Source organism: Rhinatrema bivittatum, chromosome 2 (genome assembly GCF_901001135.1).
Source record: "Rhinatrema bivittatum chromosome 2, aRhiBiv1.1, whole genome shotgun sequence".
NCBI lineage: Eukaryota > Metazoa > Chordata > Amphibia > Gymnophiona > Rhinatrematidae > Rhinatrema > Rhinatrema bivittatum.
In genome coordinates, this window is record NC_042616.1 from 457,569,781 (window position 1) to 457,582,561 (window position 12,781).

The window sequence follows — 12,781 nt, forward strand, 5'->3', positions numbered from 1 at the left end:
GTAAGTCCAAACCGCGATTCACTATCCCTTATAACCCATCCTTACCGCTTCTTTAAATCAACGGGTAACCCTTTCCGCCCGCAGCATGTATATGAGATGTAAACGCTCCGATTAGCTATTCCCTCCCATACAGTAACGTGCGCCCCGACTATCGCCTTTTTAACCTGCAGTTTAGCCACATCTTTAACCTGCTAAATTACCGCCTACCCTTACCCCTGCGTTAGAGGGTAGGCGGTAAAGTTTGCCCGTGAAATTTCACGGGCAAACTTTCCCCCAGCCCCCGCTCACCTGCCCTGGCCGCGTCCATGGGTGTCGGTCTCCCGTACGGGCCCGCGCTGACAGGGACAGGGACATTGACTCACAAATGTCCCTTCACTTTCTCTTTCAGCCTTTCTTCTCCCGCTTCAGCAGCCCGGGGCGGATCGGGCGCTCTCTGCGAGGCGGCTTCCAGCAGCTCCCGCCGGCGATGGTGCATGAACGCACGCCTGTACTTCCAATTTGGGCGCTCAAGGCACCTTCGCTGGCTTGAGCGCCCAAATGAGACGTACAGGCGGTGCGAGCTCATCATGCCAAAAAATTGCACCGGCAGGCAACTGGAAGATTGCACCTTCGCTGCTTGAGCGCCCAAATTGGACGTGCGTTCATGCACCTTCGCTGGCGTTTGGGTGCTCAAGGGTCAGGGGTGACGTCACAAGTTGGAAGATGGCGCTGGGGAGGCAGTGAGCGGCGGAACGGAGGGAGGCAGGCAGGCGAGCCGGAGCTGCCCCGCATGCAGGAAAGGTAGGGGAGCCGCTGCCCCGCCCCCTCCCCCCCCCCCCCCGGCCCTGGCTCCGCCGCTCTGGCAATCTTCCAGTTGCCTGCCGGTGCAATTTTTTTGGCCTGATGAGCTCACACCGCCTGTACGTCCCATTTGGGCGCTCAAGCCAGCGAAGGTGCCTTGAGCGCCCAAATTGGACGTGCGTTCATGCACCTTTGCCGGCGGGTCTGCTGGAAGCCGCTTTTGCCGCCGGCTGCCCCCGGGAGGCAGGGGAGCCGCGGTGGGCGCCTCGGGAGGAGGGGAGAGAGGACTGGGGCTGCTGGAAGCATGCAGTAAGTTTACTTTAGTTACAATTTCTATTTTCTTAATAACATGTCAAGTCGATTTTCGCTGTTCGCCTTGCTTCGGGAGGGGGGGAGAGAGGACTGGCAATCCCCGATGCCCGAGCATAGGAGAACCATCCACTTCCTGGTACCTGTCATTTGAAGTGACATGTGAAATGACAGGTACCAGCGCACCCAGGATACTGTATAGGCGCTGTATAGCGCTCTATACAGTAAAATGGATTGCGCTTCATGGACGCTTCTTGGACGCGCTTTGGACGCGGCTTGCATTTGCATGCCATTTAAATACTGTATCGAGCGGTAGGTGATCCGAACTGTGCGCGCGGCACTCTTTCTACCGCGTCCTTACTGTTTCGCCCTGACTGCTAGCAGCGCTGTCTATACTCCTCCTGCGCTCAGATCTTACTGGGACAAAGCTAGCACAACCTTGGAATGAGCCGCAGTTGGAAAGAAAAATGACCAGACACGTGCCTATATTTCTAGTCGTGTGGTTTCTTATTTTACTACAACTGGACTACAACTCCCATAATACTTTGGGAAGAGACAATTAAAAAAAAAAGAACGATGTTGGGGAACATGCTGGAGTCCTTTGGTGGTGTTATTGTGAAGGCAGCGGAGGGAGGGAGGCAGGGGTGAGGATAGCAAAGTCAGCTTTGCGGGTGCGAATGATTACCTACACCCACTGGGTCTCCCGACCAACTACAGAAGCACTAATAGATGGTGTAAAATGGAACATCCAGCCTTGTTTCTTGTTGCAGACAAGCTTCATCCAGATCGTTCCAGCACCAAACACAAAATGTAAAATACAGTGGGCTGCGATGAAGGGACGGGGACAGCAGATTTCGAGAGCCCGGGTGTCCAAGAACGAGTGTCCATTGAGGTTTGGCCTATCGGGGGCGGGGTGCCCAAACTCCCCAACCTCACACATACATACATACACAGGCTGAGGTCATTTCTGACAGACGGAAGGGCAAAGGCTGCCTGGCTGGCATTTAAAAAGAAATCAGCTTAGTTTTACATTGCAATAATTGCCCTTAACCAAGATTCAGCCAGACGTCCGACTGCAGCTGGGATTTTTGAATTTCAATCTAGGATCTGATTTTCCCAACTCAATAAAATCTCGTCATGGTTTAGTGTAGTCGCTCTGTGGATCTTTATCACAGCCCCAGGATCAATAGGCCAGTGCTTTAACCAGGTGGGGGTGAAAAAGTTCCCCCTGGGCCCAGAAAGGCATAAATAAGCAGATTACTACATTTTAACTTGCACTGGCTAGGAAGTGACCTAAACTGGGGTGGTGTGCGCTGTTAAGCTCCCTGTTGGAGTTGTGATGGAGAAGCTGAAAGGGGGAAAAGTATCTATAGTGGTAAGTAACAAGACTGTAATGGCACTGAGGACATTAACATAAACCAGATATGGACAGGGGAGGAGAGTGGCAGAGGCCTGGGTACTGCAGATACTGTCCTGAGGGGAGGTGGCTGTCAGACTTCATGATCTGGCTGTAATGCTGCCTTTCCTGAAGCCCAGCATCCTTCCTATGGACAAGAAATAGCTTAAGACTCCCATTGAATAGCAGTTTGACCATTACAACTTAGGCAAGAGGTTTTTGGCTAACCCTTTGCTGGCAAAGCCCCCTCAGGTTTTCCTGATTAAGCTCACAGTAAAAGCTGGACTAGCCCAACACGGCCGCACCGTTGGAAATCTTATGCCATCCCCTGCACCACACGTCTGGTGTCTGGATCCATGCTTGGATATTTACAGAATGGAGGGAGGCGCAGATTTCCCCCAGATCTCCCCCTAACCGCCATCCCATATTCCACCTCCCTCGGTGACCGACATTTCCGCTCCGTAAGATCCCGGGGCTGCGGCACAGTGACTTTTTTTTCGGAGGCCAGTCCCGGCCTCCCCATTCGCCCAGGCAGACCGAGCTGAAACCACAAAACCACATGCACGAGAGGAGAGGTGCTGGGCGCTGGCGCCACCCCCGCCTGAGGCTCCCAGGGTCCGGGCGGCTCGAGTGCCGCAGGCTGCTCCAGCGCATGGGCGCGCTTCCGTGGCGGGCTGCAGGAAGGAGGTGGGGGAGGGAAGGAGGTGAGGGGAGGGGGTGGCTCTCACACATTGCTCTCGGAGGCCTCACTGCCCTCGGCCGTGCTCACGGGCGGGAGCCCCCCGTTGTCGTTCAGCCGCTTGGCGCGGTACGTCTCGTAGTGGATGTTGTGCGTCACTTCCTTCAGGTCTTGCAAGTGAGTCCTGCCAGGAGGGAAAGGGGGAGGAAAAGGAGGTGAAATCGGCATCCCCGGTACTTTTCCCTGTTCATCTCTGGAGGTGGGGGGGAGGTGCTCGCACGGGTGATTCAACATTATTCACCAAGGCTTGCCTTAAAAGTACCCGCATCAAAGGTCAGGCCAGATTTGTGCGAGTACTTCATGCAGGACAATAAACTACCAGGCAGTTTTCTTTTATTTTGATAAACCATGCAGGTAAAAACTACCTGCGAGGTATGTGGAAATGCGGGCAGTCTGATCATTACTTGCTTTATTTCCTTCAAACAAAACTCACCCAGTCAGAGTGAATCGTGTTGTAAAAGGAAAGCAGTGGTATCTGCAACCAGTGGTATCTGCAACCAGAGAGCTCTAATCATATATATTGCTGTCAGGCCCTTCCACTGAGCTTCCCAAACCTGACCTGAGGACCCCACAGCTAGTCAAGGTTTCAGGATCCACAATGAACATGCATGAGATCAATTGGCATATGGTGAGTTTCTAACATATGCCAATGATGTTATCCTCGTGCATGTTCGTTGTGGATATCGGGGGCGGGGGGAGGGGGTTCAGGAAACCTTGGCTTAATATAAGGCAAACTGTTAACCTAACCCTGATCCCACTTCACCCCCTATTGTAAGAGTGAGCCAGTCCAGTCCTGTGCCTTCTGAGAGAATTCTTCAGGTCCGCTTGCTGCAGTGAGAGGGCCTGAGTGCAGCAAAGTTAGCTGGATCCCCTTTCCAGAAGAAACAGAAGTAAGCTCCCTTTGAATTTCCTGTTTTCTTTAAGTGAAAGGACGCCAGAAGAAGCCGAGACAGAGTTAAAGGAATTGGAGGAATCCCGGGTTGTACTTCTTCATGGCAGACCCTCCATCTGGATAGAACACTATGGGGCCCTCTCACTAAAGGTTGTCTCCCTTTTTGTGTCTGTGGGAAAAATAGTTAGTAAATAGGGCCCTATATCTGCTACATTCACTCCTAGATTTATACCACCTGTCTCAAATAAATGCAAGTAAACTGGGAACCCCCAGCGTGATGGGTGAAGTGGATTGTCATTAGCCTGGTTTTCCTTTCAGTTCTCCATCTCTGTGAGCCCATACACGGGACTCAGGTCCCCACTACCCGTGTAAGTGGGACGGCAGGAAGCACAGTGATAAATGTAGGCTAATGCTGCTCTAAATGCAAGCCTTCTAGAGGAGGGAAGAGTCTAGAGTACAGAAAGTTTGGTTTCCTTTGAAATCACCATCAGTTTTATCTGACCTACGGCACCTGTGTGATTTCCGGATTAGCAGGTGGGAGTTGGAAAGGATCCTTGCAGTGCCACGAGGGCTGATAACTAAGATGATGCCTTCCTAGGTGTAGGAGAATATGAGACCATTTTCACAGCTTCTCTGCCCAAGTTCTGGGGCTCGGGACAGGGTGTGACTCACACTCACCTGATGACAAAGTCTCTCAGAAGAGCAAACTCACAGTGTGCCAGGTTTTCAACTGCCAAGAGAAGAATGAAAAAAAAAGTCAGTGAATGTGTGCCCCAGGCCAGATATTTTGATGACGTGGGTGGACTCTCCGGGCAAGGGCCAGTGGCAGGAGCAGGTTGGGTTTTTTTCCACATGCAGGATTGTCACGAGACCCCCCCGTGCTGCCAAAAGAGGAGGGCTGCCAACTGGTTCTCTGTTTTTTTTCCAGGAGAGGTTGATCCATTTCTGGCTTTGCGCCACTGCATGCACTGGGCTGAGGACAGGGAAGCCCAGGGTTCAAATCCTGCTTCTCCCACTGAGGCTCCTTGTGACCTTGAGCAAGTCACTTCGTCCTCCACTGCCTCAGGTACAAACCCAGATTGTAAATTCTCCGGGGCAGGGTACTGCCTCCCCTATCTGAATGTAACTCACCTGAGCTCGGGTTTGGAAAGGTGAATAATCAAATCTAAACTCCAAATCCCTGACCGGCCCAGTGCAACAGGGAGGTGGAGCCTGTCTCGAGCTCCCGTGTTTGTGGTTTAATTTTGCTGCTTTTTTTCGTGGACCTATAATTTGATGACTTTTTTGTGTACGCTTTGCAGTATCAGCCCTCTTGGGTTTTTTGGTGTTTTATTTTCATTTGTTGGGTTGTCTTAAACTTATTAAATACAATTTTTTTTTCAAGCTTGAGTCCAGTATTGGCAGTACACACGCATATGTGCATATTAGAAAGTATTAGTCATGCATTTACCAAATCCACATTTGAGCGAGATGTCAGCACCCTCCTGTCATTTGTTTCTTAAGGCTTTCATGTGCCCTTTTAAATTCAACTTCTTACTCATCTTTCTGTTTCTTCCTTTTTTTTTTTCTCAGCTGCACCAACAGATTTTAGTTTTCAGTTAGGGATGGATCCGCATCTCTCACTTTCCTTAGTTCGTGTATATTGTTTGGTTAAGTTTTCTCTCCGTTCCTCACAGCCAGAGACTTATTTCCTAGTTCTTTTCTCTTTTGCCTCCTCTGGGTTTACAATCCCCTAATCTTCTCAGTTTAGCGGGGTTAGACCCCATTCTTTTCTCTCCTCTGTCACTAAGACTCCCCAAAGCTTCAGATGGGGCGTTTTGCCACCTGTAACCGCTAAGGGCCGCTCCCTGATAACCCACCTCGCGAGAGCGGCAGGGAAGCAGCATGTTTTTGGATGAGGGTCTGGGTCTGTGCATTATGCATCAGAGGAGGTGAGAGAGGGGCAGACCAGACCCACAAGGGAAGTCCGAAGGCTAAACAGAGAAAGCTATTTTTCCTCTCCTGAGCCTTCCTCCTCGGTGGCTGCATCTGCTACTTCAGCAGCGACCAGATCCCCGTCTCAGGGACTGCTTGTGCCAGGAGAGGATTCAGTCCCAGCAGTCTGACCACCTTTGCTGGGACTCTGCTACCAATGACACGTGAATGGTGAACCTTTGCACCAGGATCCACAGAAACCCACCCAGGTACCAGTTCCCAGGCCACTGCTATGGAGACCTTCTATGTCACCATTTCTAAACATCCATGCCCTGCATGTAGTGAGAGAATGACCACCCTCTTGGACACACCCGGAAAAACCACACACAAAAAAAAAAAGACTAAGAGGATGTGCCCGAGTGGCAGCTAGGGTGCAACATCTCCTATCATTGCGGAGAGAGAGCTACCTCGCCACCCACCAACCTGGAGGTAGCTTGAATCTCAGACCCAAAAACAGCTAATTGAAAAATTCCCACAGCACACATGCCAGATGCTAGCTTAGTAAAGATTTTCTGAACAAATTAGCTGCCCAATGTCCTCTGTTCTTCAAGCCCTTCCTGATTGAGAGTGTGCTCGAGTCTCCTGGACTGTCACTGCCTTATCTGCCCAGAGCCCCTAGGGTCAGGCAACTCCTGGACTATGAGCGGGTAATGCCATAAACATTGACCTATGCCCCGCGGGTCTGGCAGCCCCTTCTACCCCTTGTCAACTGCTCCAGGGGATCAAGGACACTCTGTTCCCTGATCTTCTTCTGCAGGCCACTTTCTCAGCTCATCCAGCATTTTCATATCATCCCAGCTGATCCTTTTTCCCCTTCCAGCCACTTCTATAACCCCCAATTGATCCTCTTGTTAGCTCCTCCCTCTCAACTTTTCACCTATCTCCTCTCTCTCACCTTCCAGCCTCAACTCATATCCCTCCCAATTGATCTCATCTCTCCCCTGGCTCCCCTGTTACATATCCCTTCACCCTCCACAGCCAATCCCTCTCCAGCTGATCCAACCCTCAAATCCCTCCTGCATCCGATCCCTCCCTTCAAACAGACTCACTTTAAAACATCCCCCCCCCCCATCCAGTCAGGGTCAGCAGCAACATTTTCCTTTTGAGCCTGAACCAAAAGTGGAGGACACAACTGGTAAGAAGAGAGGGCAGGCCGCTGACAGGGGGCACACTCAGGCCATCCTTCCCCTCACGGCTGGTCTGCAACTGGCGACAGCATTAGGAATGAAAGTCAGCATTGGCCCCGTGAGAGAGCATGCTGGCTGAAAGGGCCCATGCTGACTTCTACTACTAAATGTGCCTGAAGATTTCTGTCCTTTGAGGCATTGTGATTCCAGCTAAAGGTTCTGTGACCCCATTGGAGCCCTGACCCCTAGTTTGGGAAGCCCTGCACTGGGCCATTAGATTTGGGCGGTGGCCCAGAAAGAGCGTTCACCTGTAGCAAAGAGCTGTTCCCTTGACTTGGTACATGCAGTTCTTTGAAACAACCACTGTGCACTTCTGGACCTCTTACCTTCAATGATGCCCCAGGGGGTTTTTCTACCCAAGACTCGTTTCCCATTGACTTGGAATTCCTTGTCGCTGCCCACCACTGCAAATGGCATGCTTTCCTGCTGCGGAAAAGTAGGAAAGATGCATAAATTGACCAACCCAACGTCTCATCAGCATTGCCCTGTAGGGGGTCAGCATTGGAAGGACAGCGCCTCCCGTCATGCAGTGTCCCCCTCCCCCCTCCTTATACTGCCCTGCAGCATCAGCCCTGGAAGGACAGTGTCTCCACTTTTACATCACTAGCAGTGCACTGGCTTGTGTTGAAGTGTTCCTTAAAGAAAATCTCATCCCAGAAAGCTTCAGTTTCCTGCCGAGTCTGCCTGGAGTAAAGCAAGAGCGCCGGCAGGATCAATTAGTAAAGGGCCCTTGCAAATCTAAAAGAAGACTGGAAATGAATGAGCTTCATCAGTGTTCAATTTTCTCCTCGATTGTCGCCCGTCTAGAGAAATTAGGAAGTACCTGTAGCCTTTGACACTTGCTTTACAGAGTTACAGGAACTGTGATTAATAGGGCTCTGATCATGGCCATCAGGATGAAGAGTATTGGGGGGGGGGGGGGGAGAGGATGAAGGCTTATGTGGCCTACAATATGTGTTTGTGTTGGGCACCGCTGGATCCCTTCCTTATGGCCCTCAGGAAGGAGGATAATCAGTCTTGCATCTGAATGGGGAAGAGAATTGTATGAGTGGTGAAAGGCCACGTACCCTTCCTAACAGAAAGGGGCTTCTCTGTGGGGCTGTCCCATATCCTTAGAAAGCATGGCCTTTATTAAAAGAAAATTTTGCTTATTGTATACTGGGCATTGCTTCAAAAAGTTCAAAAGGTGAGCAGAGGGACATCTCTTGTATAAAGTAAATATTTTACTTTTAAGTTACAATTTGTTGTTTTTTTTTTTAAATCCTATTAATTATCTGCCGCAAAGGGACAATTTTGACAAGACTCTTGCAAACTGAATGATTCAGATGGTAAGATCGTTAATCACCTCAACCAATTATCTCTAGTGTGTGCGCTTGTACATGATGCCACTTCTGATAGTGTTTCCAGCATGTCCGGTTGTTAATCAGTAAGCCTCTTCCTTTCCGGCATTTCTCGCTAAACCTCCGTGATCTGAATTCAGGTACAACCATTTAAAGAGGTAGGCGAAACATAAGAATTTACCCTGATCTTGTCATTCTCCGTTTTATCCTCCAGATCCTCGTCGAACTCCTTTTGTGGGTAAAACTCAATCCCGTTCACCTCCAGCTCCTTGCGCACCTACTTGGAAAAGAGCGCTTGGCGTGAGCAAATGAATCCGTGCCTTGGGGTGGAGCCTTCGCCCCCCACAGCGCCCCCCCCCTGGCACTTCCCTGCAGCGTCGGCCCCTGGAAGGACGCTGCAGGGAAGTGCCAGGGGGGGGGGCACTTGGGAGGGGGGGGGGCATCTGGGAGGGTTAAGCACCCGCAGCGCCAGAGGGAGGCGCTGCGGGTGCTTAACCCTCCCAGTGCTGTCGCTGCACTTGGCCCTGCAGCGACAGCACTGGGAGGGTTAAGCACCCGCAGCGCCTCCCTCTGGTACCGAAGACGAGCCTGCCTCATGCGGCCGGGACCACGCTGGCAGTACTACTCACTCACCCTCTGCTTGAACTCTATCTTCTCCTCCAGGGTCATGGTGTCAGCCTTTGCGATGACAGGGATGATGTTCACTACTTTGCTAAGATGTTTCATGAACTCCAGATCCAGCGGGCGGAGGCTGCAACCAAAGAGAGGGCCCCGGGTGAACTTGCGCCGTTCCTTCCTCCCTCTCTCTCTCTCTCTTCCCCACACGTCAGGTTAGAGCCCCAGAAAGTCCTACGTTTCAGGAAGATTGCCCGCCCTCCTTCCATTCCTTCATCCTTCCCTCTCCAATCATATATATATATATATTTTTTTTTTTTATATCACCAAAGTAAATCCCTACAGAAGGGCTGCCTGCTGACCATCCCGGAGCTGTTACCCCCGGTCTCCCCTCCCTGATCTTCCTTTCTTGTCCACGTGCATCCAGGACCTCTGTCTCCGCCATTGCCCCCAAGCTGCGCGTGCTTCCCTCCACAGCAGAGGAAGGTTACAGACTTTCGAGGCCTCTTCTGCCCCTTCCGGTTTCTACACGGGGTCTCTAGTCATCGAGTAGGTGCGCAGGGAAAGAGCAAGGGAAGCAAACGGGAGGGCCCCCTACGGCGGTGGCGTCCATGCTCACGCGGCTTGCGAGGTATAAATGAAGACGGCGCCAGTTTTTCACAGGAATCCATGCACATGCTATTGGCTTGTAGGGAATGCATAGTTAGGCGCCTCGATTTTCAGTTTTTATTTTATTTTTCCTGGGATTTTCAATGTTATAGCAAAAACAAAAAACTACAGCGGAAAAATGATTCTTCTCCTGCGTGCAATAACAAAGTCATTTTTCCACTGATATATACATTTTTTGCTATAACGTTGAAATTCCAGGAAAAATAAAATGAAAACTGAAAATAAAGGTCCCTATATCTAGTACATGCCTTAGTATGTAAATACACTCGTATGGTCTGTGGATGCTGCTGCGGGATATATGCACAGGTGGCCAGGGGTAATTTACAGAACAGATTATACATACGAGTGGCCAGTGGGTGATATAAAGTAGAGGCAGCAATGAACTCTGGTGTCTGGGATCCTTTTCTTTCTTGCAATGTTCACTTCTTCTTTAAGAAACTTTTCATACTGCTCATTGATGTACTTCTCGATGGGATCCCAGCTGTGAAAGAGGAACAGAGAGAGAGAGAACCGGTAAGGACAGGACAAAGAGAAATGGAAAATAAAACACAAGGAGGGTGGCAGAAGGGCACAGAGAGGGAGGACGGAATAGTAATAGTAGAATAAAGTCGTAGCCAGGGACAAAAAGGGAGGCTGAGATGAAACAAGGATAGGGACTGAGACAAACAAAGATGAAAGGAGGCAGAACACAATGAACTCCTGAGTTTAGGGGAGAGAGAGAGAGTCACACTCATCCCTGGGAGAGGGGGGAGGAAATTGGGATGACTGCCCTGGGCACGCTGAACCATCATGGTAGCCCCGCCCCCTTTTGTGCCACCCAGCATTTGACATCACTTTCCATGACAGTGAGGGCAAAAGTAGTGCCGGCGCCATTTTGAATATTGGCAATACGGCCCGAGTGCAGGAGGTCGCTCCCGGACCCCCGCTGGACTTTTGGCAAGTCTTGTGGGGGTCAGGAGACCCCCCCAAGCTGGCCAAAAGTCCCTGGGGGTCCAGCGGGGGTCCGGGAGCGACCTCCTGCACTCGTGACATCGGGTGAATGGAACCAAAATGGCGCCGGTGCTACCTTTGCCCTGTCATATGGTAAGGGCAAAGGGCCACCGGCGCCATTTCTATTAACGCAGCCGTGGCCTGAGAACGAGAGATCGCGCCGGGACCCCCCCACTGGACCCCAGGTAATTTAAAACATTTTGGGGGGGTTCAGGAGGGTGGGGGATTTGTTTTAAAGGGTCGGGGTGGGTTTTAGGGTTGTTTTGGTGTGCCGGTTTTCCCGCCCTCCCCCGATTTACGATTTTTTAACAAAAAAAAACATGACGATCAGATTTCCCTCCCCCCCCCCCCAGCCAAAATCGATCGTTAAGACGATCGATCACACGATTCACATCCCTATTATCCACTGTAATGCCTAGATCTCTTTCCTGGGTGGTAACTACTAAGATAGAACCTAACATTTTTTTTAACTACAGCAAGGGTTATTTTTCCCTATATACATCACCTTGCACTTGTGCACATTAAATTTCATTTGCTATTTGGAAGCCCAATCTTCCAGTTTCACAAGGTTCTCCTGCAATTTATCACAATCCGCTTGAGATTTAACTACTCTGCATAATTTTGTGTCATCTACAAATTTGATCACCTCACTTGTTGTACCCCTTTCCAGATCATTTATAAATATATTACAAGCACCAGTCCAAGTACAGAACTCTGAGCACTCCACTGTTTACCTTTTTCCACTATGAAAACAGACCATTTAATCCTACTCTCTGTTTCCTGTCTTTTAACCAGTTTGCAACCCACAAAATGACATCACTTCCTAACCCATGACTTTTTAGTTTTCTTAGAAGCCTCTCATGAGGGACTTTGTCGAGTGCTTTCTGAAAATCCAAATACACCACATCTACCTGTTCACCTTTGTCCACATGTTTATTCACTCCTTCAAATAAATGTAGGAGATTTTGTGAGGCAGAAGTCCATTAACTGCTATTAATCAAGTTTACTTAGGGAATAGCCACTGCTATTAATTGCATCAGTAGCATGGGATCTTCTTGGTGTTTGGGTAAATGCCAGGTTCTTGTGGCCTGATTTGGCCTCTGTTGGAAACAGGATGCTGGGCTTGATGGACCCTTGGTCTGACCCAGCATGGCAAGTTCTTATGTTCTTATGACTTCCCTTGGGTAAATTCATACTGGCTGTGTCCCATTAAACCATGTCTATCTAAATGTTTTCTGATTTTATTCTTTATAACAGTTTCCACAATTTTTCCTGGCTCTGAAGTCAGGCTCACTGCTTTATAGTTTCCCGGATCACCACTGGAGCCCTTTTTAAATATCAGGGTTACATTGGACACCTTTCAGGCTTCAAATTATTTGAAATTTCATGTTTTAGCTCTTTCAGAACCCTGGGGTATATACCATCCAGTGCAGGTGATTTACTACTCTTCAGTTTGTCAGTCTGGCCTACCCATCTTCCAGGTTCACCATGATTTGGTTCAGTTCATCTGAATCGTCACCCTTGAAAACCATCTCCGGAATGGGTATCTCCCCAACATCCTTTTCAGTAAACACTGAAGCAAAGAATTTGTTTAGTTTTTCCGCGATGGCCTTATCTTCCCTAAGTGCCCCTTTAATCCCTTGATCATCTAACGGTTCAACCGACTCCCTCGCAGACTTGAGGGGCTGCTTACCCATTTTTAGGGCATGGCACCATAAAAGAGAAGGAAATTGATGCTAAGTAGATGTGAGAAGTGGAGACAGAGAGAAACCGGGTGGGTGTGGGCCTGGATTTGTCAATAGGCACCCTAGACCTGTGCTTAGGTCGGCAAAAATTGGAGGGGAGGGGCAGCAGGCTGAAAATGTTCTGCCTTCCAGCTATTCTGAATTT

The 12,781-nt window shown here is 49.9% G+C and overlaps 1 protein-coding gene across 2 annotated transcripts in view; it reads right to left on the minus strand.

Moving 5' to 3' along the window:
• Positions 1 to 1,337: 1,337 nt before the first annotated feature.
• The window catches only part of SEPTIN3 (septin 3), a 54,567-nt gene continuing 43,123 nt past the window's right edge, over positions 1,338 to 12,781 (minus strand). Inside the window, exons 6-11 of one of the 2 annotated variants that reach the window (XM_029590431.1) lie at positions 10,245 to 10,382; positions 9,251 to 9,368; positions 8,799 to 8,894; positions 7,604 to 7,700; positions 4,795 to 4,846; positions 1,338 to 3,348 (exon numbers count right to left, since the gene is read on the minus strand). In XM_029590431.1, coding sequence (XP_029446291.1) covers positions 3,210 to 3,348; positions 4,795 to 4,846; positions 7,604 to 7,700; positions 8,799 to 8,894; positions 9,251 to 9,368; positions 10,245 to 10,382 — 640 coding nt within the window. In that variant the 3' untranslated portion in view covers positions 1,338 to 3,209. Of the gene's footprint in view, positions 3,349 to 4,794; positions 4,847 to 7,603; positions 7,704 to 8,798; positions 8,895 to 9,250; positions 9,369 to 10,244; positions 10,383 to 12,781 lie in introns of both variants that reach the window. The other variant, XM_029590430.1, reaches the window with a different exon arrangement.